Genomic DNA, 27,951 nt, shown 5'->3' on the forward strand with positions numbered 1-27,951 from the left:
GGTTCTGCTCTACTGCCACCACACTTCACTTACAAAACATTTGATCTTCAGCGTTTAAGATCGAGGTTAAAAAGGGTGTAGCCAACATGCAGCATCTAGGCTAAGGTGACACAGGTGCTAGTCACTTTATTCCTGACCCCATGGTTCCTTTGGGGCTGGAGGAGTGACGTACTTTACTACGTTTTTAACATTTAGCAGGTGCGTGGGAGCAGCCCCTGCGTCGCCAAGGCCGACCCTTTAAACCTGAGTCGTTTTATAACTTCCCCACACGACGTGGGACTTGTCGCCACTTTATTCTTTTCCTACGTTGCGCGTCAAACGCTCTTGCCCCTGGCCGCGCTCCCGGCCTGCTCGCGTACCAGGCGAACTCTGACCCGGGCTTCGCGCGGGCTTCACGCCATAGGGGGAGACGCGTTTTCTGACTGACCCCGGAAATCCGCCAGTTGGGCTCGAGCCCTTTCTGAGACCGCATCCACCCAAACGCCCTCTGCTGACGTCACCACCAACGGCTTTCCACGCTCAAGCCCCCGGCCGCCCCCACCCGAGCGAAAGCAGCCGCTGCCGCCTGACGTCACTTCCTGAGCGCCTGCCAGTTGTCCCGCCTATTCGCTGCTTCTCAGCCCCGCCGCTGGTTTCAATATTTTCCCGCCCATGGCTCCGCCTCCTACGTCCTGACGTGAGCCAGGAGCGCCTGTGAGCCGTACAACGTAATTGGAGTTGGTGAGTGTGATGTCATCAATGGGGGACGAGCGTCAGACTCCCCCGCTAGAAGATAGCAGCAGCGGCGGCGGTATGGGCGGGGCGAAGCCGAGCCGGTTTCGGTGCGCGGGGGGGGACGAGTCACAGGTTAGCTGGAGTCGGGGATTTTCTTCCCCGCTCCACTGGGGAGGTCCTGGACGCCTGGGTCCTGGTCGTGGGTAGAGGCTGTTAGAGCCCCTCCCCCACGAGGGCCCGGACGCCTGGGTCCTGGTCGTGGGTAGAGGCTGTTAGAGCCCCTCCCTCCGTCCCCCCCACGAGGGCCCGGACGCCTGGGTCCTGGTCGTGAGGGGGAAGGGTCCTGTTTCCACTCTGGAAGGAGGGCGGTTCAGAGCTGGGGTTTGGACGCCTGGGGTCTGCTTTCAGTGGAGGGCTAAGAGCGAGGCCCCGTAGCCCCTGCAGGAGGGTTCCCGGCCCTATTGTTGTCTCGCTTTGCAGCCTTGGGCAAGTCGTGTTACTTCCCCTCCCACGGCACTGGCACTGCTGCCTCTTGCTTTCCTTGCCCTTGGTTCTGAGGTGAGGGTGCTGTAATAGAAGTGGCAGAGATGAATGCAGTTATAATAAATCCCTGTTTTGGCTCCTAGCGGTTTCTTGGCTGTATTGGAGGCGTGTCCCGTCCTGGAGACCTGGTGTCCCGTCCTGGAGACCTGGTGTCCCAGGATCTCAAACCATCTTGGAGACGCTCACAAACGTAACTTCATGTGAGCTCTTAGTAAGAGTTGAAAATAGCACCTGGGAGCCCTGATTACTAGACCTCCCTCCCCTCCTAGAGCTGCAAATAGAATGCAGGAGTTCAGAGGCGGACTCCCTCTTCCAACCCCTAGACCCAGACACACCCTCAGAGACAGGAACAGAACCCAATAATCTTGATTCCTAGTTCTTTGCTTTGTTAGACCACATTTACCTGCTCAGAGCTGTCAAAAGCTGTGATGCACCCTATACAAATGAAGCATTTATCTTTTTTCTGATGATAATTGTATCTTTGTTTTGTTCTTAGGACTGGTGGTAAAAATGGCAGAGTGTTCTGGCCTTCAGTTTGTCAGCCCCTATGCATTTGAAGCAATGCAGAAGGTGGATGTTGTGCGCTTGGCAGCACTAAGTGATCCAGAGCTAAGGCTTTTATTGCCTTGCCTGGTGCGAATGGCTCTTTGTGCCCCAGCTGATCAGAGCCAAAGTTGGGCTCAGGATAAAAAACTTATTCTTCGACTCCTTTCGGGAGTGGAAGCTGTCAACTCAATTGTTGCCTTGTTGTCTGTGGATTTTCATGCCTTGGAGCAGGATGCGAACAAAGAGCAGCAGCTTAGGTAGCTAAAAGTATACCTTTATTTTTTTTTTAATGATTGTTTAGAAATGTGTACTTACGACTATTTCATCTGAATGTTGCCATTGGCCTGTCCTCATGTTCAAGTGGCACTGTGTTAAAACGCTGTTTCACATCCCATGCGAGTTTCTTGTACCTTGGGCTTAATAGGTCAGCACGCAGCGATGGTGGTGGGATTTATTGCTTTTCTCAGTAACTTAATGTTCTCTCCCCATCTCCAAAGCTAGACAAGGGGGCACTGATGTCCTCCAAAGGCAGTCCTGTCCGATCGCCTTTAACCAGAAGGACTAAGTGTTGGAATTCAAGGCTTCTGAGGGTTATGGGAAATAGGGACATCCTCAAAGTGGATGGCATCCCTTGGAACCATAAGGATGCACTTGTTATCTTTGGCTGTGGTCTGTGTGTTGAGTGGGGATAGAGGCACCCGTGTTTTGACAGTGCGTTTGAGCATTTGTCATGTGCATTTTTCCCTATTGAATGAGATTTGAAAATGTCATTAACCTCATAACTCTTCTATTGGCCTGAGAAGACCATCAAGGACGTTTCATAGAATCAGCAAAACAAGTGTAGATTGTTGTCTTATTTCTTTCTTTAATATTTAAAGTGCTGCGATACTATGGTGATGAGCATGGTATAAGAACCTATATAGAACAGAGCAACAGAGGGTCCTGTGGCACCTTTAAGATTAACAGAAGTATTGGGAGCATAAGCTTTCGTGGGTAAGAACCTCACTTCTTCAGATGCAAGAAGTGAGGTCTTGCATCTGAAGAAGTGAGGTTCTTACCCACAAAAGCTTATGCTCCCAATACTTCTGTTAGTCTTAAAGATGCCACAGGACCCTCTGTTGCTTTTTACAGATTCAGACTAACACAGCTACCCCTCTGATACTATATAGAACAGAATAACTGGAAAGGCTACTGGTTTCTATGCCTTAATTTTTAAACAGCTGTTTTTGCCTTTTAATTATTTGTTAGACACAAACTTGGAGGAGGTGGTGGAGAAAGCATCTTGGTGTCACAACTTCAGCATGGTCTGACCTTGGAGTTCGAGCACAGTGATTCACCTCGTCGGCTTCGTCTTGTGCTTAGTGAATTATTGGCAATTATGAATAAGGTGAATGTCTTTTTTTTTTAATTCCTTAGTGATTGTAAATTTGGTATTGGTGCAAATGAAGACCTCTGATAGATGGCAGTGTTGAGAACCTGGCAAAAAGCAGTCTAATGTTGTGCATGTTGCATTTGGCCTTGCCAGTGCATCTGAATACTGACCTCCAATCCCAGGCCACTGTCAAGCAGAAATGGTCAATCATGCTAAATTGTCTAGATTAGCTCTGCTGGTAATTTAAACCCCATGTGAATCCAGCTTTCTAGAACTGAAAGGCCAGGGATAAGATTTTTCTAAGTGACTTAGGCACTTAACAGCAAAAGCCTGAAGGCTTTTAAGTGCCTAAGTCACCTTTGAAAATGGAAGTTAGGCTCCTAAGTGATGTAGGCACTCCTGAAAATTTTACTCATAGCTTATTGTGCAAATGTTGCCTGACCCCTTCCACCCTCCATATTGGTCTTTATTTTACTTTTCCACCTAGGAATTTATCAGATTTATACAACTGTCAGTGGACAATGCTCTTAAGTTTGAAAAAGTACTTTCAATTTTAATATATAGTAGGCATTATTGCTATTTCTATAACTCTACTTCAACTAGAACAGTAATTTTTCTCTTATAAATTAATTCTTCCTTCTCCCCATAAAAATGCACACATCTGTTATAACGTTACAGCATGATTGATCCAAAATTTAGCAGCTAGTTGTGCTATAACTGATGATTAAGGCTAAGATTATGTCTCGCAGGTTGCAGCAATCATGGAATCCGTGACTTCCAGTGACCTCTGTGACATTGGGGCCCCCGCAGTGGCCCAGCCTCCATGCGCGGCGAGGGGACTCTCCCGCAGCTGCCCAGCAACGGCGGGTGGCGGGACCCCCTGCAACTGACCAGTTGTCGCCACCAGCGGTGACCTCTGAGCTGCTTAGCTGCCGCTGCTGGCAGGGGTCCTCCTTTCAGCATCTCAGCCCCTGCGAGCAGCCGGGGCACCCCCGCAGCTCCCAGCCGCTGTTCCCGACAGCAGAGGGACCCCGGAGCTGCTCAGTGGCCGTGGGCAGGGGACCTCTCCTAGCCACTGAGCAATGGGGTCCCTGCAGCTCCCAGCTGCTGCAGGGTGTGGGGGAGGATGCTGGACCCTCTTCTATCCCCATTTTGTCATGGATGTTTTTAGTAAAAGTCATGGACCAGTCACGGCTTCCGTGATTTTTTTGTTTATTGCCCGTGATTGGTCCCTGACTTTTATTAAAAATATCCATGACCAAATCATAGCCTTACTGATGATGATATAAGCAGGTTAATTACCTTTTATGCTACCAGACCACATTGAAATATTTTACTCCTATAGTATATGTATTAAGAACACTTAACAGAAAGCGTAGTGAGTTAATAGAAAACTAATTTTTTGGGGGATATATCTATAGATATATAGTATCAGTACACAGGCATTTGAGGTTCTTTAATACCCTATGTGTCATTTTGATTTAATGATGAGCTGTTGGCTTTAATCACAGCCATGGTTTTTAGACTAATGAGCTGTTCCCAAAAGATGAACCACCAGTTTAAGAACCCCTGAGGGTGTTGGGTCTTTTTCTTTGTCATGTGAAAATTCAGAGGCTGCTTTTGTTCACTGTAATTACAGTTACATGCTCAAATATTATGAGCAACTCTGTGGTTCTTGAGAAATTTTGTAAAAGCAGAACTGATTACTGACAAAATATTCAGTTTATTCTTGACCATTCTTAACATACGCATTCTATTGAGTTTAAATCCATGTGAATTTGATGGAAACCAATGGCTATGTTATTTAGTCACCTTATTAAGCTTGTACTATGATGAACAACTTCTTGCTGTAGGTTGTGGAGACAAATGGTGAGTTTTTCTTCAAGTCGTCTGAACTCTTCGAAAGTCCTGTCTATTTGGAGGAAGCAGCAGATGTTCTCTGTATTTTACAAGCAGGTGCGCTATTCTGTATTTCTGAAGCTTTGAGTAATGCTATTTTTAAATTTGTCAGTGTTTCACTCTAACACTAAACTGGTTCTAATTTCATAGATAGTTTTAGACTTAAAAGTCCACCCTAATTTCTGGAGTCATCTTAACTGATTTAAAACTAATGGCTAGCTCTTCTGAAGGAGAAATGGCCTATTTTTTAATCCTAAAAGCCCAATGCTAACTGGAGATTGACCCTTAGAACCATGTGAGTGCGTGCAATGGCTTCTAAAACCCTGTTTCCATTCAGAACTACCTTCGCTATTACCCATAGTGGATGTGGCTGAAGCTCTGCTACATGTTAAAAATGGAGCCTGGTTCCTGTGTCTCCTAGTGGCCAACGTTCCTGACAGCTTTAATGAAGGTAGGCTGTGATTTATGGTGTTCACTGTATTTTTTCTGGGAGTTTATAACTTGAGCATTAAAAATTGGTTCCAGGCTGAAATTCATTCCAAGTAGTATACATTCTAGTAGCCCAGAGACACTTTCATGGAGAAATTTAGTTTGGATACATCTGTGTCTATCGTAGGGGCATTTCTGTCCTGCTACGTTCCCTCACTTAATGCTCACGTTCTCCTGTGGTATGGCCACTGCTTCTCTCCAAGGAGGCCGAATTGGGACTCACTGCTCTGCCTGTCACAGCATTCCTAAAACGCAGCCTTTTATCTTTAGGTCACCAGTTTGAATGTGACCCAAGTCAATAGTGACCAAAAAATAACACCACTGGTAGGTAGTAGACTACATCGGTCCAGTTCCTAGTATATGAGCATTGCTATCAGAAAGCCCTCATCAAAGTTCATGCTGATTAGAGAGGCCAAGGAATGTATGGTCGTTCCCTTTTGCCTCTGAGTTTTCCTTTCAGGTCAGCCTGAGGCATACTGAGGTGGGAATAGGGGAGAAACTTACACTGCTGTTGTCCATGCTGTATCACTTACATTGTTGGAGACTCCAGAACTGCCAAATATAGTAGAACCCCATTTATCTCCGGGTCTCTGCATTTACTGAACAACCAGGACTCCAGGACCAGAAGTCGGCCATCTCTCCTGTGGCTGCTAGATGGTGCTGCAGCATCACATTTTCCCATTCTCCGGTTTATTCGGAGTTTTGATGATCTGATCTGGACCCAGTCCCGATTAAACCAGATAAACAGGGTTCTGCTGCACAACACTTGATATCAGTTTGAGAGGGGGAGATACAGGTATGATTAGCTGAGGTCAGTTGGATCATGCCTAAATTTGTAGTGACATAAGCTCTTCGGGGCAAGGACTGTCTTTGTTCTTTTTTTGTATGGCACCCTGCACACTGGGGTCCTGGTCCATGACTTGGGCTGCTAGGTGCTACCGTAATACATATAGTAAATGATGAGCAAAATAGCTCCTCAGAGCTGTGTCTGAGTGACTGTCCAGTGCAAAATACGGCTTTTCAGACCCCCCCCATAATGTTTAGTTTGTAGAGGTTTGATTAAGAATGGTGAACGACAAGATGAGGAAAGCCTTGGAGGCCGTCGTAGGACAGAGGCGCTTCGACACCTGTGTAAAATGAACCCTTCCCAGGCCCTGAGGATCCGAGGCATGGTGGTAAGCCTGCGATTGGTTCATTATGAAATTGTACATGAATCCTAATTGTTTTCCTAATGTTCCATTAAGGATCACTTGTAAAATGGAGACTGGCTTTCTTTGGCTGTGTGCTAGGTGGAAGAGTGCCATCTACCAGGCCTTGGTGTGGCTTTGACACTGGATCACACAAAGAATGAATCTTCGGATGATGGAGTAAGTGACCTGGTATGTTTTGTGAGTGGATTACTTCTTGGAACAAATGCAAAAGTTCGGACGTGGTTTGGGACTTTTATCCGAAATGGACAACAGGTGAGAATCTGAAAATTCCTGGAGAATTGGTAAAAAATAAAGTTCAACAGTTTGGATTTTGTGTGTGTGTGTTGTTCCCAGTGATCCTGTTTTTACACCTTGCTGCAAGGCATGACTTATGGGAAACCTTCCTCTAGCTGAAAAGGACTGGATGCCACTCCTTGGGTCTGCCAATTCTAGAATAGGATCACTGAAGAGCGCCATCTGGTGGTCCCTCTTTGCTGTCTCAGTGATTTTACAGTAGTCTCATAGACGTGGACTGAGGGACCATAGATCTAATAAGGTTTTAGATCATAGATGGTTTTAGACCGTAGTCCCATTGTCAGTCTCACTACAGTTTATTTCATACCCAGCAGTAGAAAGTCATGCATTGGTTTGTTGCAATTATTTAATGCCTGTACTTCACCGAAATAGAGCATCGTGATGCAGTTTTGCTATGGCCGCAGCCCACCCAATTAAATGATTGTTGTTAACTTGGCTGCATGAACTTCCACTAAAATTGTTGTCTACTAGGAATGTACCTTGTAGTAAAATGGCCAGATTGATGTGTTTTCCTAGAATTACTGTTGCTTCTTTCACCTTTTCCAACAGCGAAAAAAGGAGAATGTCAGTTCTGTGCTTTGGCAAATGAGAAGGCAATTGCTCCTGGAATTAATGGGGATCCTTCCCACTGTGCGCAGCACACACATTGTAGAAGAAGCAGATGCTGACATGGAACCAAATGTATCTGTGTATTCTGGATTGAAAGAAGAGCATGTTGTGAAAGCCAGCGCGTTGTTACGTCTCTATTGTGCTTTGATGGGGATCGCTGGTCTGAAGTAATCAATATTTTCTTGCTATTGGTATTCTTACTAGCTGTTTGTTTATCCATCTGAAAATAAATAAGACCTTTCAACTATTGGGAACCTCAGGCAGTTCCAATCTGGGCTTTCCTTCTCTGCCATAATGTCCTTAGTCCATACCTAGTGGGACTTGCCTTCATAGGACTGAGAATACTCTGCTTGCTCTGTCCTGCTTTGTCTCCTTACCTATTTTTGGAGTTGAAATTTCCAGCTTGTTGAAAGGTTCCTTATCTTTGTTTTGGACAGAACAAATATATAGCTTAAAATCCACAGAAACAGCTGTGTAATTCCCTTTCCTGCTACATTCTTGGCAGGAAAGCTTTCTGTCCTCCACTGGTGAGGGTGAATGCATTTGTGAGAAGTCACTGTCTAAAGTGAGTTTCATATGAGAAATCTCTTGGTTCCTTTTCTGTAATAAAATTAGTTCCTATAAATTAATTTTAAAATGTAGAAATCTGTCTTTGGAGAAGTATGTAAGGCAGAAAACTGCTGAAAATCCTAGTTATATTGGGTCATGTCACAAAATACATTGTTTTCACTTTGAATTAATTTTTTATATTGGTTTGCTTCTATGGCTAGACTAATGATAACACAGTATCTTATAATGTGGCTTCTAATTGTATGAGTATAGGATAGTAATAATTGTGAGTACATAAGATCGCTATCTGGTTATTCAAGACTTCTAAAGCAGAGATTTTTATAATGAAATCTTTAAAACAATGACCTTTGGAATTCTTAAGTCCAGAGAGAACTTCCAAGTAATTTCTAGAACCATATATTGATATTGTAGTAATTCTAACGTAAATAGTCTCTAACCAGTGTAGCCAGGTTGGAAATGCATTCTGCCTTAAGATAAATTGATCTTTTTAAAGGGGGGAAAACGTCCTTCACTTATTTTGTTCTTGTTTAGACCAACGGATGAGGAAGCTGAACAGTTACTTCAACTAATGACGAGTCGTCCTCCTGCGACTCCAGCTGGTGTTCGTTTTGTATCGCTCTCGTTCTGCATGCTCCTGGCTTTCTCCACCCTTGTCAGGTACCTAGAACAACAGAGGCAGAGCCTTCTAGAGATATTAGTGGAGCATGGCCAGGGCAGAAGCATGTGGACTCTCCACCAGTTCTTCCTCTTTTAATTCTCTATGGACATGGAGCCTCTTCAGAAAGAGGTTATACCACTGGTGGGGTTAATAAATTGATGATGCTCCACCTCTCACTAGTGCAAAGTGCTTTGGGAAGTGGAGTACAGGCATTAGGGTGCGTTGCCTTGTGATAGTGCAGGGTGTTATAGTTAAGCCCCTGGACTAGGCCTTCTGTATTCCTTTTCCACTGAATGCGTTTGGGGAGTATCTTAAGCCACCACTCAAAGGGTTGACAAAAATAGTTATTTAATGGAAGTGGCCTTCTAATAAAGGTAGAGCAAGAATTCTTGTATTTGGGGTCCCTTGATATGCCCTCAAAACAGGAAATTACCTAATAAGGGTGAACTTTTATACAGATTTTGCTGTAGGTGCTATCAAATTTAAAAGTACTCATGTTTATTGGCACTGTGCTCTGGTTATATGTTCTTAAATATTAACTCCTTGGGTCTGCTGATTATTAATAAAATTATGTGTGGCTCTAGAAATGAAACAGCTTTGGAATTTCTTTTAGTACCCCAGAACAGGAGCAGCTGATGGTAATGTGGCTGAGTTGGATGATAAAAGAAGAAGCCTACTTTGAAAGGTGAGAGCTTAATTTTCAAAATAACCTGATAAGCCAAGGTTTTGTGTCCTCTCTGGAAACTCACTTGTTCATCTCTGTTCCAACAGCATTTCTGGGGTTTCTGCTTCCTTTGGAGAGATGCTCTTACTGGTTGCCATGTATTTCCACAGCAATCAGCTCAGCGCAATCATTGATTTGGTCTGTTCTACTCTGGGAATGAAGGTAACTTCTAAATGCCTTCCTCCAAATGAATTTTTTTCTCTTATAAATACGCCATCAATAAGTGAATTTTATTCCAGTGTTATCTGACTTTGATACCTAAAGAAAACTGAAAATCTGTGTTTCTACTTTGTTCTTGAACAAATGTATCTTTAAATAAAGAATCTTCACATAAATAGATTTCCTTAGCATAAAAGCAAAAGGCATATCGACTAGTAGAATTGAAACATGAATGCCTGTTAACATAATAATCTTCTGTGTGTTAAAAGGTGTGTAAGATATCAAACTAAGTATTTTCAAAAAGAATTGTCCTATTGAAATGAACGTTGTGTTCTCAGTGCACAGTTTTTTTCTAACAGACTCCATGTTTGCTAGTTGTAATGCAGAGTCCTTTCTAAAAGGCACTGTAAATCTTTCATTTAAAAAAACGTAGAGAAGTCTCATATCATGTAAACTTCTTAAGCAATATCTGAAAATCGGCCTGTTTTACTTATCAGCTGAGTCTTGGGTTCAGTTTTTTCCCCTATGGGAGCGTTTGACTTCGTTTAAAAGTAGCAATGAATTTTCGGAGTGGGGAAGACACACACAATCTTGAACTTGACACTGGAATGTAAAATAAACTGAATTGCAGATGTATTACTTTAATGTGTGAAATATGGCCTTAACAAAGGCAGTGGCAGATTCCAATCGTCGCAGGCTGAAATAGGTTAAACACTAAAAGCTATTTATAATTTATTACACATTTGAACAAGCCACATCTTAAAGCCGAAGAGCAAACACCTCATTATTTGTTTCAGATTGTTATTAAGCCCAGTTCACTGAGCAGAATGAAGACCATCTTTACGCAGGAGATTTTCACTGAACAGGTAATCTTTGGGTTTTTTTAACCATTTCATTTTAATTTCTGTTTGTAGTACTATGCGACTGCTTTAAAAGGTTCAGAACAACTATTGCACTTGCTTTTGGTATCTTAGTCTTATCACACTTTTTTTATACTTCTGAAGGTTAATATGAACTTTTTAAAATTTACCTGGGACTATTCACTCTTTTGCAGAGTTATTGTAGCAGATCTAATGGAGAAGGAAGATCTTTTAGGACCTGTTTCTGCCATCCTTAGCCTTGTAGAATAGTATCTTACTTTGTCATTAGTCCCACTGATTTCAGTGTGCCCCTGCTCCCCATGAGTGGGACTGGCAGAATTGGATTTCATTTTTTGCTTATTTTTGTGGAGATGGTGATTTAAAAAAAAACAAACCCAAAACCTACGGTAATCCATGTCTGCACAAACGCATCACAGGTGGAAAAAAGGACTGTAAGCATATCTTTCTTCAAAGAGCAAACCATTTTTAAAGGAGGCTGTTGGTTGAAACATCATAGGCAGAGCTGATTGCACCATTAATAACATGGTCCAACTTTTCTCGTTGTAAGACCTTGTGTTCAGATGATTATAACTTTGCTAAACATTAACTCTTCGGACTAAAATGTTATATCCTGGGTTTCTGCCTCAGGTGGCGCTTTTTTATTTTTTTTAAACTTTAAGCCAAAATAGTTAAGACATTTTGGAGGTGCTAGAGCTTCTCATGCTTTGGAGCTTGGGGTCAGAGGAAGGAAATGGACTTAAGAGTTTATGCCCACTTGAGCACACGCCCTTCCAAGCCTGGAATGAAACCTAAGATTCCTGAATCTGACCGTTACTCCACCATAAACACATCTTTGAAACCCACTGGCCCAGTCTCATCCCCTGCTAGTGCTGGTCCATAAAGAGGATGACAACCTACTATTGCTATCAGTTACTCCATTAGCTGAAGTGACAGAGGTCTGTGCAGTGGCTCTGTAGGTTCCAGCCCTGCTGATGAATCATGTGGGTGCCAGTATTACGCCAAATGATGGAATTTCTGCATGTTTTTTTTAATAGTTTGCTCTTTTTAAAAACCTAGGAAATTACACATAAACACAGGGCATTTAAAGAACATTAAGGCTGCAAAATCAAGCCTTCAAAGTTTAGGAAATGCCAGAATTAAAATGGTCTGTGAAACTTTAATTTGGGTCCCTTGTGCATACACATTATGAAACTGCCATTAATTACATGATAGTATTGCATACGCATAAAGTGGACAAATTAGAGTTTCACAGGCAATTTTAATTCTGGCATTTCCTGACTGTTGAGCGCTTGATTCTGTAGTCTTTTAACAGAGTTCTTTGTATGTAATGTTTATATAAACTGGTTTTATGCAAGTACTCTAGAAAATCATTTGATAATGAAGAAGGAATGAAAATATTTTTCTTGAATATTATAATTTTTCCCACAGGTTGTCACAGCCCATGCAGTTCGTGTGCCTGTAACAGGAAATCTGAGTGCCAACATCACTGGGTTTTTGCCCATTCACTGTATCTACCAGCTTCTAAGGAGCCGGTCATTCACCAAACACAAAGTGTCCATAAAGGTATGAGAGTTGTTCCATTCACATTCCAGAAAACTGCATGATGATCGGGCTTAGGTTCCATTAATAGTTCCTGCTGCTAACTGGAATCTACAGGGATACATATTTCTACTGTTTCTGTGTATTCTCAATTTAATAAAAATTTACAGTCTGAATGAAATCTTTGTTGAGCTGGTGAGCGACCATTATCTGGTAACTGGGGTTTGTAGAGTACATTGGGTTAGCGTGCAAGGCTTTAAGCTCTGTAAACCAGTGATCACAACCTAATTAAGTCACACATAACTTATCCCAGCTTCCATTTGTAAACTTGTTAAAATCCTAGTCAGGAAGAAGGAAGAGTAAGAATGTTGCTGAATAGGACCAAGAGGTATTACTAGAGCTATGCAGCATGGGGAAACTCTCCCACTCCTTGAGATATGATGTCTTGCTCAGTCCAGAGCTGATGCTTTTCCTTTATTTTAACTAAACGAATTTAGATCCACTAGACAGTTAAATTCACACTTTCAAAATTAACACTTTGGAAAACAGAGTTGTAATTGCACTTAAAAGTAGGAACAGTATTTTTAGTTTCACATGCTGCTATTAAGTGTAATGTGTTTGTTCCAGGACTGGATTTATAGACAGCTGTGTGAAACCACCACACCACTTCATCCTCAGTTACTTCCTCTTATTGATGTCTACATTAACTCTATTCTTACTCCCGCTTCTAAATCTAACCCAGAGGCCACAAATCAGCCAGTCACAGAACAGGAAATCTTGAATGTTTTTCAAGGACTCACTGGGGTAAATTTATTTTTTTTTATTCTTGCATGTCTGTTCTCAGAAGTGGCAATTCAGAAATGTCTTCAATATGTTGAACGGAAACTTGCTAGAAAATCTGGCCATTGCCTTTTTATGTTTCCCTGCTTTTACTCCCCATGTCCTAAACTGTACCTTTCTGTCCAAAGATGGTCAGACGAGGTTCCCTTCAGATCCTATTGTTGCCACTCTTTGTCCTGCTCCCCGGAAAATGCTGAACTTGCTGTCTTTGCAGCACCACCAACCTTTGCCTTTGCTAAATATGTGGGTTTCAAATAATGACTTCTCTTTCCAGCAACAAATGGAAGTGTCAAATGAAGCTGGCTTTCACAGTACCAATCCTTGCATTGTCTTGTATGCGCCCAGGTTAAAGATCAAATTTTAATTAGAAGGGCCCTATATTACATTTCTGGGAAGCAGTTGTTTACATGTGGAGTGAGAATGGGAGGCTGAATCTTTCATAAAGGGTTTGTTCCAGGCTTCCCAAGGCAAATCAGCACTTGCTTCTAACCGTAGAAATGCCCAAGATGTCAAAACATTTTTAGTGGTCTGAAGTTTTCTAAATTACTTCTTTAAAAACAAAAATACAGTAAACTTGGGGCCAAATTTAGCTTTACAATGTCACTTTGACTTCAACTTGGCTGCCTTGCCTCCCCCCAGTGTTCTCTGCTGAGTCCAAACATTTCCTTTAAGAATAAGGGCAATATTGCAACATGACCTCTGTATGGTTTTATGTGCAGGGAGAAAATGCTCGTGTTAATCAGCGTTACAGTATCACAGCCCAGCTGCTTGTCCTCTATTATGTCCTCTCTTATGAAGAGGCCCTCCTGGCTAACACAAAGACATTAGGTATGTGTGGGTGAGTGTTGCGCAAATCATTGTGAGTGAAAGTCAAATGGAAACTGAAGAGATCTTTTATGAACAAATGTCAGAATCTGACTACAACAAGAACTGAGACTTCCTAAAACAGATCACATGACCTCAGTTTCAGTTGCCGTAGTAATGAGCACAGCAGTAAGAACCTTCTGATGTTCCTATTCACTCTGGCAGAGCTAGCACTGACTCTTGTATCTAACACAATAGTATGTAGCTGATCAGAAGACTCTCGAGGTCAGGAGTAGAAGCCAGCATAGCTTCTATTATAAACCCATGGCTCTGTAGTCTGTATTCTAAGTCAGCCATTTCAGATCTAGCCAGAGTGAAACTTGGCAGAAAAGTTACCTCAAATTTTTCTATAATAAATTGTGTTCTAAGTGATGAAAATAACAAAACATTTTTGGTAGCTTTGGATGCTCTTTTCACATGGCAATGAATTTATATTATTGGCAATTATTTTCTGGCTTTGTGGGTGGGTTTTTTGTTGTTGTTTTTTTTTTTTTTTCAAATGTGGATATGGCTAAGTGACTCTCTTCCTATGAAATACTTTAAACCGACACTTACTGAGTGTTCTATAATTCATGAACTCACATTTGATTTCTGTGGAAACCTGCTGGTAAGCATGGTGTGCATTTCCAGCCACCATTTTACCTTGCAAATCTTCCAGCATTCATCAATATGCATATCAACTGAATGTGTGCTATGCTACCTAGCATTATGTGAGAGTAAAATGGCATATTAAAATTCATCAAGCTTCCTCCCATGCTGATAGCTTGCATACTGCTGTAGAATATGGTGTGTGCCGGCAGAATATATTCTACGTAGTACCGTACCATCTTTCCATGTTGTTCTTTGAATAAAGAACATTCAGACTTGGGCTGTAATTTCGTAAGATAAGGTTGGACCTGGTCAAAACCAGTGAGGCAGAAATCCAGTGATAATCCATGAACTGAAGGGAGAGATGGTAGGGGAAACTCTTTGCAGAGCTGAGGTCCTCTGGTCATTAAGGATCCCCTGATACTTTTCACAAGACTGAGTGTTACCTTAAGTGTCCTAGTCAAAATTAATCTTGAATAATTCTAATCTGGTTCTTGACATTCTCATTGCAACTTCAGTTGACCAAACTTATAGTTTACTAGCAGTAATTGTTGTGTAATATTCCTGGCACAAAATGGCTGCCTCAGAAGTGATTGTGTTTCATTGGTGGGTCAAATGAACTCTATATGTACAAATTGCACAGCACTTTGTGGTCATTCAAGGTGTGGGGCTGGGGGAGAAATGCAAGGAAGTAGTGAGTTTATTACTTTAAAAAAAAAATATATATATATATATATATATATATATATATTTTTTTTTTTAAAGAGAGCTTGTGTAGGGCCCTGATTTCATGTTCAAGAGCAGGAAAATGTGGCTGGATCAAAAGTTCATTCTGACTTCATCCCCGTGTATCTCCATATTGCTATTTAAATAGTGCCACTTATCAGTAGTCCTTAAAACCAGAGGATGATTCTGGTGTCCTTATGAACTGCAATGTGAGCAAGTAGATTGGCAGCCTGAGCTCTCAATTCGCTTTTGCCTTTTAGTCTAACTCATAAGATTTTAATAGTGGTGGGAATTCTTAATTAGTTTATAAACGTCTTTCCTTACAGCTGCCATGCAAAAAAAGCCCAAGTCTTACTCTTCAGCACTGATGGATCAGATTCCAATCAAGTACCTTATCCGGCAGGCACAAGGACTACAGCAGGAACTGGGAGGTATATCTGAGTGTCTAACATATGAGAAAGGAAACTCAGCATAATCTCTGTTTTCTGATGTCCTGTATTTGTTGAGCAGATCTATAAGAAAGTAGCTTTCTCCTGCTTTGTGGTGTGTTTTTATTAATACTTGTATAACTTGCAGTTCTTCTGTCTTTAGGTCCTCAAATTTATGCTGTCTTTCTGCTTTTACCTGTGTTAAAATCTGTCAACAGTTTAGAGTGAGCTTAGGTCCATATTTAGAGAAAGCTACCATATAACAATAACCGTAACGTACGCCTGTCTGAAACTTGTGGAACAAATTTCCATTTGTTTCAGTGGATCCTGACATAAGTCAAACATTCAAAAGTGACTGAGTTTTTAATTTACTGTCTCCCTCAATCTACCTGCTGCAGTGTGAGACATTTTGGAAAGGTAGAAGATACAAAGGAAATTATGATGGTATTGTAGATGCTTGAGTTCTAATCTGAGGCTGTAAATACACGAGTTTATCTAATACAGATGAGGTGAACTACATGCACTTTAGTACATTCCAAGAACTCATTCAATGAAACTTTGTTATTGAGGTGATAGGGACACAATTTATTCAGCCAAAAATATATTGGGATTTAGATTGGAGACTCTGATCTCTTTTTAACTTTTGAAGGCTTGCATTCTGCATTGCTGCGCCTCCTTGCTACTAACTACCCACACTTGTGTATTGTGGACGATTGGATCTGTGAGGAGCAAATCACGGGTACTGATGCCTTGCTGCGACGGATGCTTCTTACCAACACTGCCAAAAACTATTCTTCCAAACAACTCCAAGAAGGTAAATAATAACTTCATCTGTGAACTAGGCGGTTCCTGGTTTCTTTCCTAATAGTTTAATTCTCTGGCCTACATAAACATTGAAAATAATGTGCATGTGATATACAATGTAGCTGTTTCTTCCCTCCCTTCATTTTGTGTTTGTAGGTGCATGATAATTGAGGATTATAATAGCTAGATAGGAAAAACACCCCCTAGATCAGATTCCCAAATGTGCCACTACAAATACTGTCACTAGACTGGAAGATATATCTGTTTGCTTCACTGCAGTATAACATGATGGATATAGTGAAGATGGCTCCCCCCATATGGTTTTATGCTGTACAGTTCAGATCTATTATGTGCAGCATAGAAGTTATTTGGAATTGCTACCTATGATATAGAAATTATTTGAAATCACAGTCCTAGACCACATCAATGGGTCTTCATAGAGTTCACTGAACTCTAGAAATACTAGCTCCTTAGTTGCAGTGAAAATTTCACTCTTTTCTTTGAGAGGAGGCACAAAAGCCATGCCATTTCTTTAGTGTGGGTTCTAATTCTATTCATTACACAAACTGCGTTTGTGATTTGCACCACCCAACTGGTTGGAAGCTATTTGCTCTTTCTGACCACTCCATCAGGTTGCACTTGGGTGTACAGCAGCGAGCTTGTTAGCACTGAGGTTTATAAATAGTTCATTTTAAACATGGCTTTGGAAATTGGCAGAAGGCTAGTTTGATGATCAGATTTCCCACTGCTTTTTTTTTTTTCTGTAGCATTTTCCATGCTCCCAGGAAATCACACCCAGGTGATGCAGATTCTAGAAAACTTAACACTACTATCTGCTGGTGAGCTGATTCCCTATGCAGAGGTATTGACAGCAAATATGAACCAACTGCTGAATACTGGAGTCCCACGGAGAATTCTTCAGACAGTCAATAAGCTTTGGATGGTCCTTAACACTGTGATGCCTAGAAGGTAGATTCAGCTTACTGTTCAGTTTAACACAGCAGGTAAAGTGGTAGAATGCCACCTCCTGTTTCCTATGCTTTGACACACTGCTGCTCTGAATGGTGGTAGGCTATGGATTTGATCCCAGAAATTAGCTTGGCGCCTCGTGAGATCAGGTCCTTTTTATAATGACATTGCAGGAGCTAAACTTGTACCTGTTCTCCAAAGAAAAGTACCTCTTACCGTTATAAAAGACTTCACAGATAAGTAAAAAGGAACAAAGGTCACATTTAAAAAAAAAAAAAAAGGTAGAAACCTACAACTGTCTTCACATACACTTTAAGAATGCATCCATTTATGGTGGCTGGCTGAATATAAAATTTAGGAACCGGGTGCTGAAAAATATATTTAGTGACACCTTGCTTTTTAGAACAAGTAGATTCTCTGTATTGCTCTGAAAATACATTTTGGATGGATGACTTTCCAGAAAAATGCATATTGTAAGAAGGTGTCTTGTTTATGAAATATTAATTCAAGGATTAATCAGTGTAGTAAACTGAGGATTTTAACTGTATGCTGAGAATGTGTAATTAGCTGGCACTCATTTATTTCAACTGTTGTCTGTTAAGCTGTGTGATCCTGTTTTACTTAAGCAGCAGCTTTTAGATTTAAAAAGAAATGTCCTTGTAGGTTGTGGGTGATGACTGTTAACGCATTGCAGCCTTCCGTAAAGATAGTCCGACAGCAAAAGTACACTCAGAATGATCTGATGATTGACCCTCTGATTGTACTGAGATGTGATCAGAGAGTTCATAGGTAAGTGAACTCCAGCTAACTTTTCATAATACTCAGGTGTTCTGAGATCACCGCCTATCATGCTGACCAATAGACTTATTGTTTCCTTGTACTCTCCCATCTGTCGGCATCTGCCTGTTGTCTCTTACCTTATACTTAGAGGCTGTCAGCACTTTGGGGCAGGGACTTTTTGATCTCTTTGTACAGCATCTAGCACAACAGGGTACTGGTGCATGACTGGGGTCACTGGGCACTATGGTAATACAAATAATTATTATTCATTGAGTTTACTTAAAGTATTACCTTGGAATGGTATTCCATGGATGGCTTCTGTAAAATGTTCTAATATTGAAAATCCTCTCAAGCTTTAATTTGTTCTTTACCTTTCTTCTTTGTCACCCCATCCTCCCATTTCACTTATTTATAAATATCATTTACTTACCTTTGTTTCGTCTTCATGTTCTCTAGTTTGTATGTGTTTTTCTCCCCTTTCTTCCAGCTTTAGTTCTTTCCCTAGTAATTGATCCATTATTCCACTGGAGTAAGTAGTTTCCAGTTAACTCCAGGCTCTTTTCAATATTCCTCTGCAGGCATTGAAGCTTGGGTTGACATCATTTTTTAATCTCATCCATTGAGTGAGATATTTAAAATCCTGTCCTTCTGTCTACCTGGCTATCCAGGTGCAATTTAAAGATCCCACATTTCTAAAAATGGAAGGGAGAATAGTGGCCTACATTAATTTTCAGTTAAATTTGGATTTAATGCCCAAGCACTTGGAGAGGAATTGCTGAGAGCTGGATGTTAGCCATGTTTGCCTATACAGTTAGGGCATTGCCACCATCAAACTTTGGGCTGCCTCACGTATGAAAGGTGTTTTTTCAGCTCCCTTTCATTCCTAGGCTGCCATAGGTCAGTTTCTTTTGCAATTTACTCATATACTAGTTTGTGTGTGTGGAAGGCAGAGTCGAATGGCAGCCCTCCAAAGGGGAATTCTGGCTGACAACATGCTGCTCTTTATCATGTGGAAGAGCTGTAGTATTATCAGCCTGCAACCAAGGGTATGTCTTCACTGCGCAAAGGGGGAAAAAAAGTGTTCTTACCTTGGATTAGCTAACTTGGGTTAAAATAGCCGTGAAGACCTGGCAGCTTGACGTTTAACTTGGGTTAGCAGCTTGAGTTAAAGCCTATAGGGGCCTTGTCAATCAGAGAGGTTTTCACAGTTTCCTTACTCAGCTATATCCAGCATGTGTGCATGTTCTACCCAGTAACTGCCTTTTGTTTGTCATCTGTTAGGTGTCCTCCTCTGATGGATATTACTCTGCACATGCTGAATGGATATCTTCTGGCTTCAAAAGCCTACCTTAGTTCCCACCTAAAGGAAACGGCTGAGCAGGACATTAGGCCATCCCAAAATATGATGGGCCCAGAGGCCCCAGAAGTTACAAGAGAGGAACTGAAAAATGCATTGCTTGCTGCCCAGGTAATAGTGATGAAATGGATGGTAATGAAGATACAAAGCTAACAATAATAGCTCCAAAATTTGTAAGCACTATAAACTGTAGCGAAAACAGAGAGACTGTTTATACTGACTTGTCCTACCGTAAGTAGAAAACTGGCACTCTGTTCAACTTCCAGATTGTACTTAATGGCCTGAACTCTTTTCTCTCATCTATTTTTCTAGCCCAGAGCATCATGCTGATGGCTGACCATTATAACAGCATCTTTCTGTCAGTAGAATAGCAAAGAGTTCTGCTTACGTTCCCCCTTTTATCTTCTCCCTCCCATTGTCCAGAGGAGTATTTTTATACCCTCACAACATTGGAATTCTAGAGCATGAGCAAATGTGACAGCCCCCTGAAGACCATTTCAATGTTAGCTGCTTCTGTTAAGTAACTTTACAAAGTGCAAGGCTGGGAATGGTTGATTTGGTTACCTTAATGTCTCAGAGCTTTTGTTGTGAGTACTTTTTATTTTACACACATGCTTCTTTTCTCTCTCACTCTTAACAAAGTGTAATTAACCACTTATAACTTGCCTCCAGCTGGGAGAGTGATGGAGCAGTCAGTTTCACAGCCACTATAGTTTTTGATCAGCCAGCAAGAAGTTTTCATACTTGGGTGGTTAGCTTATTGTCCTCTGGATGCAGTGTACTGCATGGCCATTGGTGTATCCTTCTCTGATCTAGAACCAGCTTAGGTCAGCATTGGATTCCCTCTTTATAGAGTGGGTGCTGTAAGTATAGATCTCTTGGATAAATTTTACACTAGCTAGGATAGTTTATATCAGGATATTTGTATACTTTGTATACAAGGCACATGTATTTGCATGTATAGTCTGTGTACAAGTTTTAATATTAAAACTCCTTGGTCTATATGTGTGCACTATAGAACAATATTTGATTTCTAGAGAATGATTCTTAGCCCATTGAGGCTTTAGTGATTTTTTTTTTTCGGGGGGGGGGGAGGAGTTTTTGGCATTTGTTGCTTAAGTTTTTAATTCTTGATTTAAAATAACTTTTAATAACTCATTACCCTTTATTCCAGTCTTAAACAAGCTAATCCACAGCTTCTGTATGGGAACTGTAGCTATTTTTCATGCCTTAGTTTCTTATGTTGCCACTAACTAATGCAGTCAGACAGCATATAGTTATGTAAAGTTGCATTGAGTACGTCCTATACTGACATTAGGATTTTAGGGAACAATAAAATAGTCCCTGGTAGCTGCCTAGTGTCTGCCAGTTTCAGTGAACAAAAGCTGAACCTTATAGCAATGAGAAGAGAGACCTGGAATACATAACTTATTTAAAACATATGCATTCGGTGGATAATAGCCTTGCTGTGGTTATATTGTTTAACCATATCTGATGAATGGGCAGAGCATGTAACAAGCAAATGTTTCATTCATGAATCTGCTTTTTCCATGGGCACAGTGTGTTTGTATATAAGTTACTCCATAAGTACACATATATACTTCATACTTCATTTTGTTTTACTAACTTCTGCGCTGCTTGACTCCTTTCCAGGACAGTGCTGCTGTGCAGATCCTTTTAGAGATTTGCTTACCTACAGAAGAGGAGAAAGCTCAGGGTTGCAACTCTCACAGCCTGCTAAAGAATATTCAAAGTGCTGCTGCCATTGGACCTCAGAGTAAGGGTCTAGAAGAGGAAGAAGATAGCCTTTTGTGTAATCTTCGAGAAGTGCAATGTCTCATCTGCTGCCTACTGCATCAAATGTACATTGCAGATCCCAACATCGTTAAACTAGTTCACTTCCAGGTCAGTTTTTTGTTGGCTACGTCTTATTTTCACATTTTTGTAATGGCTCTTCAGGAAGTGATAGTTGGCTAGGGCAACACAGAATGAATCCAAAACCAGTGCACTCATGTAGCGTTGGAAAGAGAACCAAGGGCACAGCTTTTCTTAGTATAGTAGTTATTTTACACCCAGCTTCCAGTGCTCATGCAGGTACTCAAAAAGCAGTGGTCCAGAGGGAAACAGCTAGGTGCAACTTTTGCTCCCCACCACTCGAGTGTGTTCATATGTATCCATGCACCACTACAAATAGTATTGGAGTGGGCATTTTGGGGAGGGGAATGGGGCTAATCCATGTTATAATGTGCTCAGCCCATAACCAACCCACTTGTTCCACAATTTGTGCAGATTACTTGTTCCTTAGCAGGAATTATCTGTGCTCAGGGCCACATTCTGTATTTTGGCTCACATTAATGCTGCTTTTTAAGCCTGTTAATATATGCCTGTGCTAAAAGCCTGAATTTGGCTGAGTGAGGGAACAGAAGGAGAAGGATTGCCTCTGCAGAAGTTGCTGGTGGTACTTGTTAAAATCTGGAAAGGCAAGCAAATTAATTGTCTTGAGGCAACAGGGCTTGGATGACACTTTATCTTGGTCTGTGTTAAGACTCTGAGTAAATGTTATGAGTAAAATGTTGAAAACAATGTAAACAAAGGGCTTTAAAAAAAACAAAAACTTAATGCACTTAAGCTTCTATTATGACTTTATGAAATTGAATGAAGTTTTCTTCTCTTGTTCAAATAGGGTTATCCATGTGAACTTCTGTCACTGACAGTGGCAGGTATTCCTTCCATGCATATCTGTCTGGATTTCATACCAGAGCTCATTGCCCAACCTGAACTCGAAAAACAGGTACTGTGTGGCCGTGTAGCCTGAGAGGCATTGGAAGTATTTAACCTTGGAGAAACCTTTCTCTGGGCTGCAAAGTACTGCAAGGGAATGCTCAAAAACATTTTCCATTGATGTTAAATTCACAAACATGTTTTTCCTTAATATTAACTTTGGTAAAACATTTTTACAAACATTGTAACTGCATTTGTGCCTTAGTTTCCCCATTTGTAAAATGGGAACAAATTAATTGTTTTGTAAAGATCTTTGGATTGGAAGTGTGATGGAAGTGCAGAGCAAATCTGTATTAAAAATAACTTTTTACCTGTTTCTCTCCCTCTTCATCCCCACAGATATTTGCCATCCAGCTGCTTTCATATTTGTGTATCCAGTATGCATTACCTAAATCTCTCAGTGTGGCTCGCTTAGCTATCAATGTCATGGGAACACTGCTAACAGGTGAACAGCCAGATAACATCAAAACACTAGAATACTTTTGTGGAGAAGTGGTTGTAATTTTGCTCTAAGGCAGGGGTTCTCAAACTTCATTGCACCCCGACCCATGTCTGACAACAAAAATTACTACAGGTCCCCACGCAGGGGGCCTGTAACCTGAGCCCTGCTGCCCAGGGCTGAAGCCCTCAGGTTTGGGCTTTGGCCCCAGGCCTCAGCAAGTCTAAGCCAACCCTGGCAACCCCATTAAAATGGGGTTGCAACCCACTTTGGGATCCCGACCCACAGTTTGAGAACCGCTGCTCTAAGAGGAAATATACATTCCGCTACACTCTTTCGATATCCCAATCTGTCTTTTCATGAAAACACCAAGATTAAAAAAGTTCTTTATATTCATACTAATTTTTCATCTCTATATAAGTGTACGTTTTAGACAGTTGTGCTGGGCACAGTGAAGAAACGTGCAAACCAACAGTTTAACTGTTCTCTCATCCCTTATGAGTTCCTAATGAGTTGTTAGAATTAAGTAATGTTTAAGAGACTAGCATGTAGGAAATTTGGATTCCATCCTAATTACAAAACAGGAACGAAACTTACTGCCTAACTTTATCCTATTTATCTTGCTGATGTCACAGAAGAATCCTAGTAATTGGCATTTTATGCCTTTTTAAATGCACCAGGAAGTAGCATGGAATAATGTTGCATGCTTGCTAAGGTTTTTTGGCTTTAAGAAATATACATAACATGTTTAATCATAACATGAAACTGCATTTTAGGACATAGGTTACAATCATAAATGTAATGACAGCTCTTGATTCTTTTAAACTTTTCCCCTTCCTTACCAGTTTTAACCCAGACAAAGCGCTATGCTTTCTTCATGCCGACCCTGCCTTGTTTGGTCTCCTTCTGCCAAGCCTTTCCTCCGCTGTATGATGATATTATGTCTCTGCTGATACAGATAGGACAAGTTTGTGCCTCTGATGTTGCTACACAGACAAGAGACTTTGATCCAATTATTACACGTAAGTAATGACAGTACGTATTCCAAAACTAATGGTATAATTCAAGACCACTGTATCTCTAACACCTTGAAAGGTTAGAGTGGATTTTTGAGGTCACTGTGAAATGCACCACTGAAGAAAACTCAATTTCACCAGAAAGACCAATTAGCTCCTTGTTTCCTTTTACCATGGCATCTGTAATTTAGTTTTTGTTGTTGAGAGAGCCTCTCTATCCAGGTGCATTTTGTTGTATTTATAGGAGTTCATTGGGCTTAGAATAAGTATCTTCATATTCCTGGCTGGAATTTGTTCCCCTTGGCTCTTGATGTTCACTGACAGAATCCATGACTGATGCAGATTTATTACTTAAATTGTCATGAATTAAAAGGTGTGGAAAGTCCTGGTTTCTTTTTTTCTCTTCAATTGATATGCACCCGAGCAACAGCAAAAGTTCACTCCATGCATTTTGTTGTTGTTAATTATTGGCCTTGAAACTTTTAAAAATCTCCTACGGACACTTCAGATGGCTTTGTTTTCTTATTATAGCTGTAGCTCTTAATACACTATCTGACTTGTTCCATCGCAACAGTGTTTCCTGGGGCAGGGGTTGGGGAAGGGGTGTTAGAGTGGAGATGAGTTGAAATCAAGCTGATCCACATATTAGGTACAAATGTATAGTAGTTTTACTATATATCTCTAGCAAATATGAATATCTTTCTGGAAATTAAGCGAGATTATTGTGCTGTGCAGGAGAGGAGTTGTTGGTTAGGGTTGTAACTGAGTGTCCTATTGGATACGTGGAATCACATTTACAATAGTCTGGGGAAGGGGAATGATGGACACTAGAAGGGATAGTCTGGTTCTGTGTAGCGACTAGCTTGTAACTCACAGTGAAAAGGTGTGTAAAGTTAAAGTACAAGTGCCTGTACTTCACATTCTAAAATGGCAAAAAATAATATATATGCGCCTGTAATGGAATGTCATTGGTGGGTGACGTCCGCTGCATCTCTAAGGGGAAAAGAAGTGTCTAATGGCTGGCGCAGGAGAGCTAGGTTCTATTCCCAGTTGTACTGCTGACTTATGTCATCTTGGGCAAGTCACTCAAGGTTTGCGCTTCCTCCCCTTTCTAAAGCAAACGGAATGCCCATTTCACAGGGTGCTGTGAGGCTTCGGGCCCCTTCCCCTAGGAATTATTAAAACCATTGTCTTTGTCAGAAAAGAACCAACCAAAAATAAACAGGTAGACCCAAGTGAAACCAAACAGAAATGTTCCCTCAGTATCTCCAGAAAGGTTGATGGAATTAAACCAGTGCATACTTGGGCTCTAATCTGTCCCCGTGGTGGTACCAGTATTTCCAGTTCACCATCTGAAAATATGCACACTTGTCTATATACATAGGAGAAGAAACAGTTTTTGTTGAACTATGTTTGTTTCTATCTAATTTTCCATAGGTCTCCAGCAACTAAAGGAGAAACCAAATGAAGAATCAGGACTTTGTAAAGACTCATTTTATAAGAGTGGACTAAAGAACATAGGAAGCATGGACCCTGATGTTCAGTTATGCCAGTGTATTGAAAGGACCATCATTGAAATAATTAACATGAGTGTTAGTGGAGTTTAGGAAAAACAGAAATGAAGTTGGACTACAGCAAGTATGATGTACAGTTTCTAATTTTGGTAACAACTGCCAAAGTGGAATTAGGAATTGGATTGGAACCAGTAGTATCTTTCACTTGTTGGATTCTACACAAAGTTGTGGACTGATCCTGTCCAAAGAGGAGAATTCTTAAGGAGATCTGCACTGCTTTCCTTTGAAAGCCTGTCTGCCTCAAGTGATGTTCCTAAATGAAGACCTTTCTAGTGGAGTTAGGTTGTGAATACCCGCAATGTTTTCATATAACACCCTTTTAAAAAGCAGCCTGTGAAGTAAGCCTAACGTTTGTCTTAACGTGTTGAGCCTTCCCATCTTGCAGAGACATGGTGGGCAAGAGAAAAACGTGCAGGGAAAATTGGGATTGAAAAGCATTAACCCAAACAGACAGTTGCAACAGTGTCTTGCAAAGCAAGATGCAATAAACTCCCTAAAGAACAGCATGGAGAAGACTGGAAAAACCACTCTAAATTGCTTCTGCAGTTTCATGAAGTCCTAGACAAAGACTAAAAATCATTTTACTCACTTTTCAAACCACTGCACAAGGTTTGAGTTGATGAGATCAGCAACTCTCAAAATATTAAGGCATTCATTTGCAAATGAGTCGGCTTTTAAAAAATTGTACAAACAAGTTTGGGATGACTGAAAGTCTTGAAATTGGTCAAAAAGTTTCAACAAATGTTAATACTGCAAAAGCATATTCTTTTAAAAGAACTTTATTTTTATGATGCTGCTCAATTATCTTTAGTATTTTTTTTTTTAATATTGCTTACTTTAACAAACATGAGAGGAGCCTAAAGCACTAAATGCAAAAGATCTCTTGATTTATCATCTGGATAGGATTTAAAAATCAGTGGTCTTGAGGCCAAAGTGATAAACGCTAAATTGCCTTGTGATGAATGGCAGATTTTAGCCATAGCAAAGTGGTTCTAAGAAAAGAGGCATGTGGTGGAGCGGTGTGCAGTTTGGTGAATTAAAAGGATCAAACAGTCACACACCCAGAACTTTTGAAAGTAGTGAGTAGTTACTGCATGAAAGAAAACTGCAGGATAAAGCATGCGTTTGCTTGCATTGTGCCTGCTACACCCTTCTGTAGCCCTGCACAAGCTCTTTTGGTGTAGCAGGATGACAGTCTCTACTAAAGCCATAAATAGAGGAAAGTAAATGGCTTTGTTGTGTGAGGTAAGTGTAGTACTTCTAGCAGGCATTTTGCTATTAAACTGTACCATTTTAAGAGGATCTTCTGTTGTATTAAAATGACAGCATCCATGGTCTTTCTAAAAGAAAAAAAGTAAAATATTCTGTTTGATTAAACCTATTTTTAATCCCCTGAAGAAATGACCTGATTCTCTTAAAAACAGCGGCCTTCACTTTTGTGTAGCTTGTCCTTCGAAGGTATCAGACCAGAGTGCAGAAAAGCTAATACTGAAATTGCAAAACCAAATGTACAATACATATTCCAGTATTATCTCCGTATTGATTGGTCAAAGCCTCCAATAACCATGTGTTAATACACTTTTAGTAGGAAGGTGGTGTGCTTTTTGCCATATGTATTGATGTAAAGTATGTAAATAAGTTAAATTTTATTTGTTTTTCTCAAGATTGTAATATTTTATATGCTGTAGTGACATTTTAAGAGAAACCTAATGTACATATATTTTTTGGATGGATTCATAAACTGCTTCAGATGGACTTGCATGGATTGATTGCTCATTTCAAATTTAAAATCCTTTCCAAATTGGATGTCTGTTTACATGAAGGAGCACTTCCCTCAGGCCTCTAGTGCACAAACTAAATGGCTTTAAAAACCACTGACTTTCTTACAAAGTCAGAACCTTCCCTCATAAATGACTAAATGTCTGAAAGGTTAGATGTAATTGCATGCTAAAATTTAAAAATTACTGACTGAATTCTGTCTCCATTAGGATTGTAGGTTTGAGCCCTGCATTTGCAATAGACATGGATTTTCTCTCTTTCCCCCCCCCCCCCAGTTACTTATCCAGTGCTCTGTTGACAAACATTTAAAAGGTAAAGTTTGAAACATGAACTATCCCCTATTTTAAAGCAGAGGGCTTTCATCATTTTACCAGTCAGTCCAGGCAAAGATCCCCACTACCACCATTGAGACTGCAGAAGCTGCATTATCTTGAGTGCCTGAAATTTCATGTGTTTAAAATGCCACATGTACCTCAGATGCAACTCTGCACTGCAATAAGTTGACCTCTACATCCATGGCAACCCTATTCCAAGCATGTCAGTTTTGATGTGTTTGTCACTTTTAAGAACCAGTGTGGAACAATATCTCACTTTATGTAGGATACCAACTAGTCATCAAATGACCAAGACTTTTGGATACTAGTGATTTGGGCTTGACTTAAACTAACATCATTCATGTAGCCTTTTGCCAGTCCCTGAGCCATCCACTCCCTGCACAGTTACTAGCTATTTAAAAAGAAAAAGTGAACAGCAATATTACTAATATATGAATTTTGTAACTGGTTTGTATTATAGTCT

At 40.8% G+C, this 27,951-nt stretch overlaps 1 protein-coding gene across 6 annotated transcripts; it reads left to right on the plus strand.

Annotated features, from left to right (window-relative positions):
• Positions 1-656: 656 nt before the first annotated feature.
• On the plus strand, positions 657-27,129 carry INTS2 (integrator complex subunit 2). 6 transcript variants are annotated; one of them, XM_065573081.1, is made up of 26 exons: positions 772-976; positions 1,047-1,272; positions 1,754-2,060; positions 3,052-3,190; positions 5,029-5,131; positions 5,412-5,525; positions 6,608-6,738; positions 6,853-7,026; positions 7,618-7,844; positions 8,779-8,904; positions 9,519-9,590; positions 9,677-9,791; positions 10,586-10,654; positions 12,098-12,232; positions 12,836-13,012; positions 13,768-13,876; positions 15,553-15,657; positions 16,304-16,468; positions 17,226-17,427; positions 18,091-18,216; positions 19,489-19,675; positions 21,218-21,469; positions 22,248-22,355; positions 22,685-22,790; positions 23,630-23,806; positions 25,238-27,129. In XM_065573081.1, exons 3-26 carry the CDS (start codon positions 1,768-1,770, stop codon positions 25,405-25,407), a joined length of 3,582 nt encoding a protein of 1,193 aa, XP_065429153.1. In that variant the 5' UTR covers positions 772-976; positions 1,047-1,272; positions 1,754-1,767; the 3' UTR covers positions 25,408-27,129. The 6 variants fall into 6 exon arrangements, with proteins under 6 accessions (XP_008177029.3, XP_065429154.1, XP_042713834.2 ...); XM_008178807.4 differs by lacking the exon at positions 1,047-1,272 and having other exon boundaries at positions 657-790; XM_065573082.1 differs by lacking the exons at positions 772-976; positions 1,047-1,272 and adding an exon at positions 697-720.
• Positions 27,130-27,951: the final 822 nt, after the last annotated feature.

Source organism: Chrysemys picta, chromosome 19 (assembly GCF_011386835.1).
Source record: "Chrysemys picta bellii isolate R12L10 chromosome 19, ASM1138683v2, whole genome shotgun sequence".
Classification (NCBI taxonomy): Eukaryota; Metazoa; Chordata; order Testudines; family Emydidae; genus Chrysemys; species Chrysemys picta.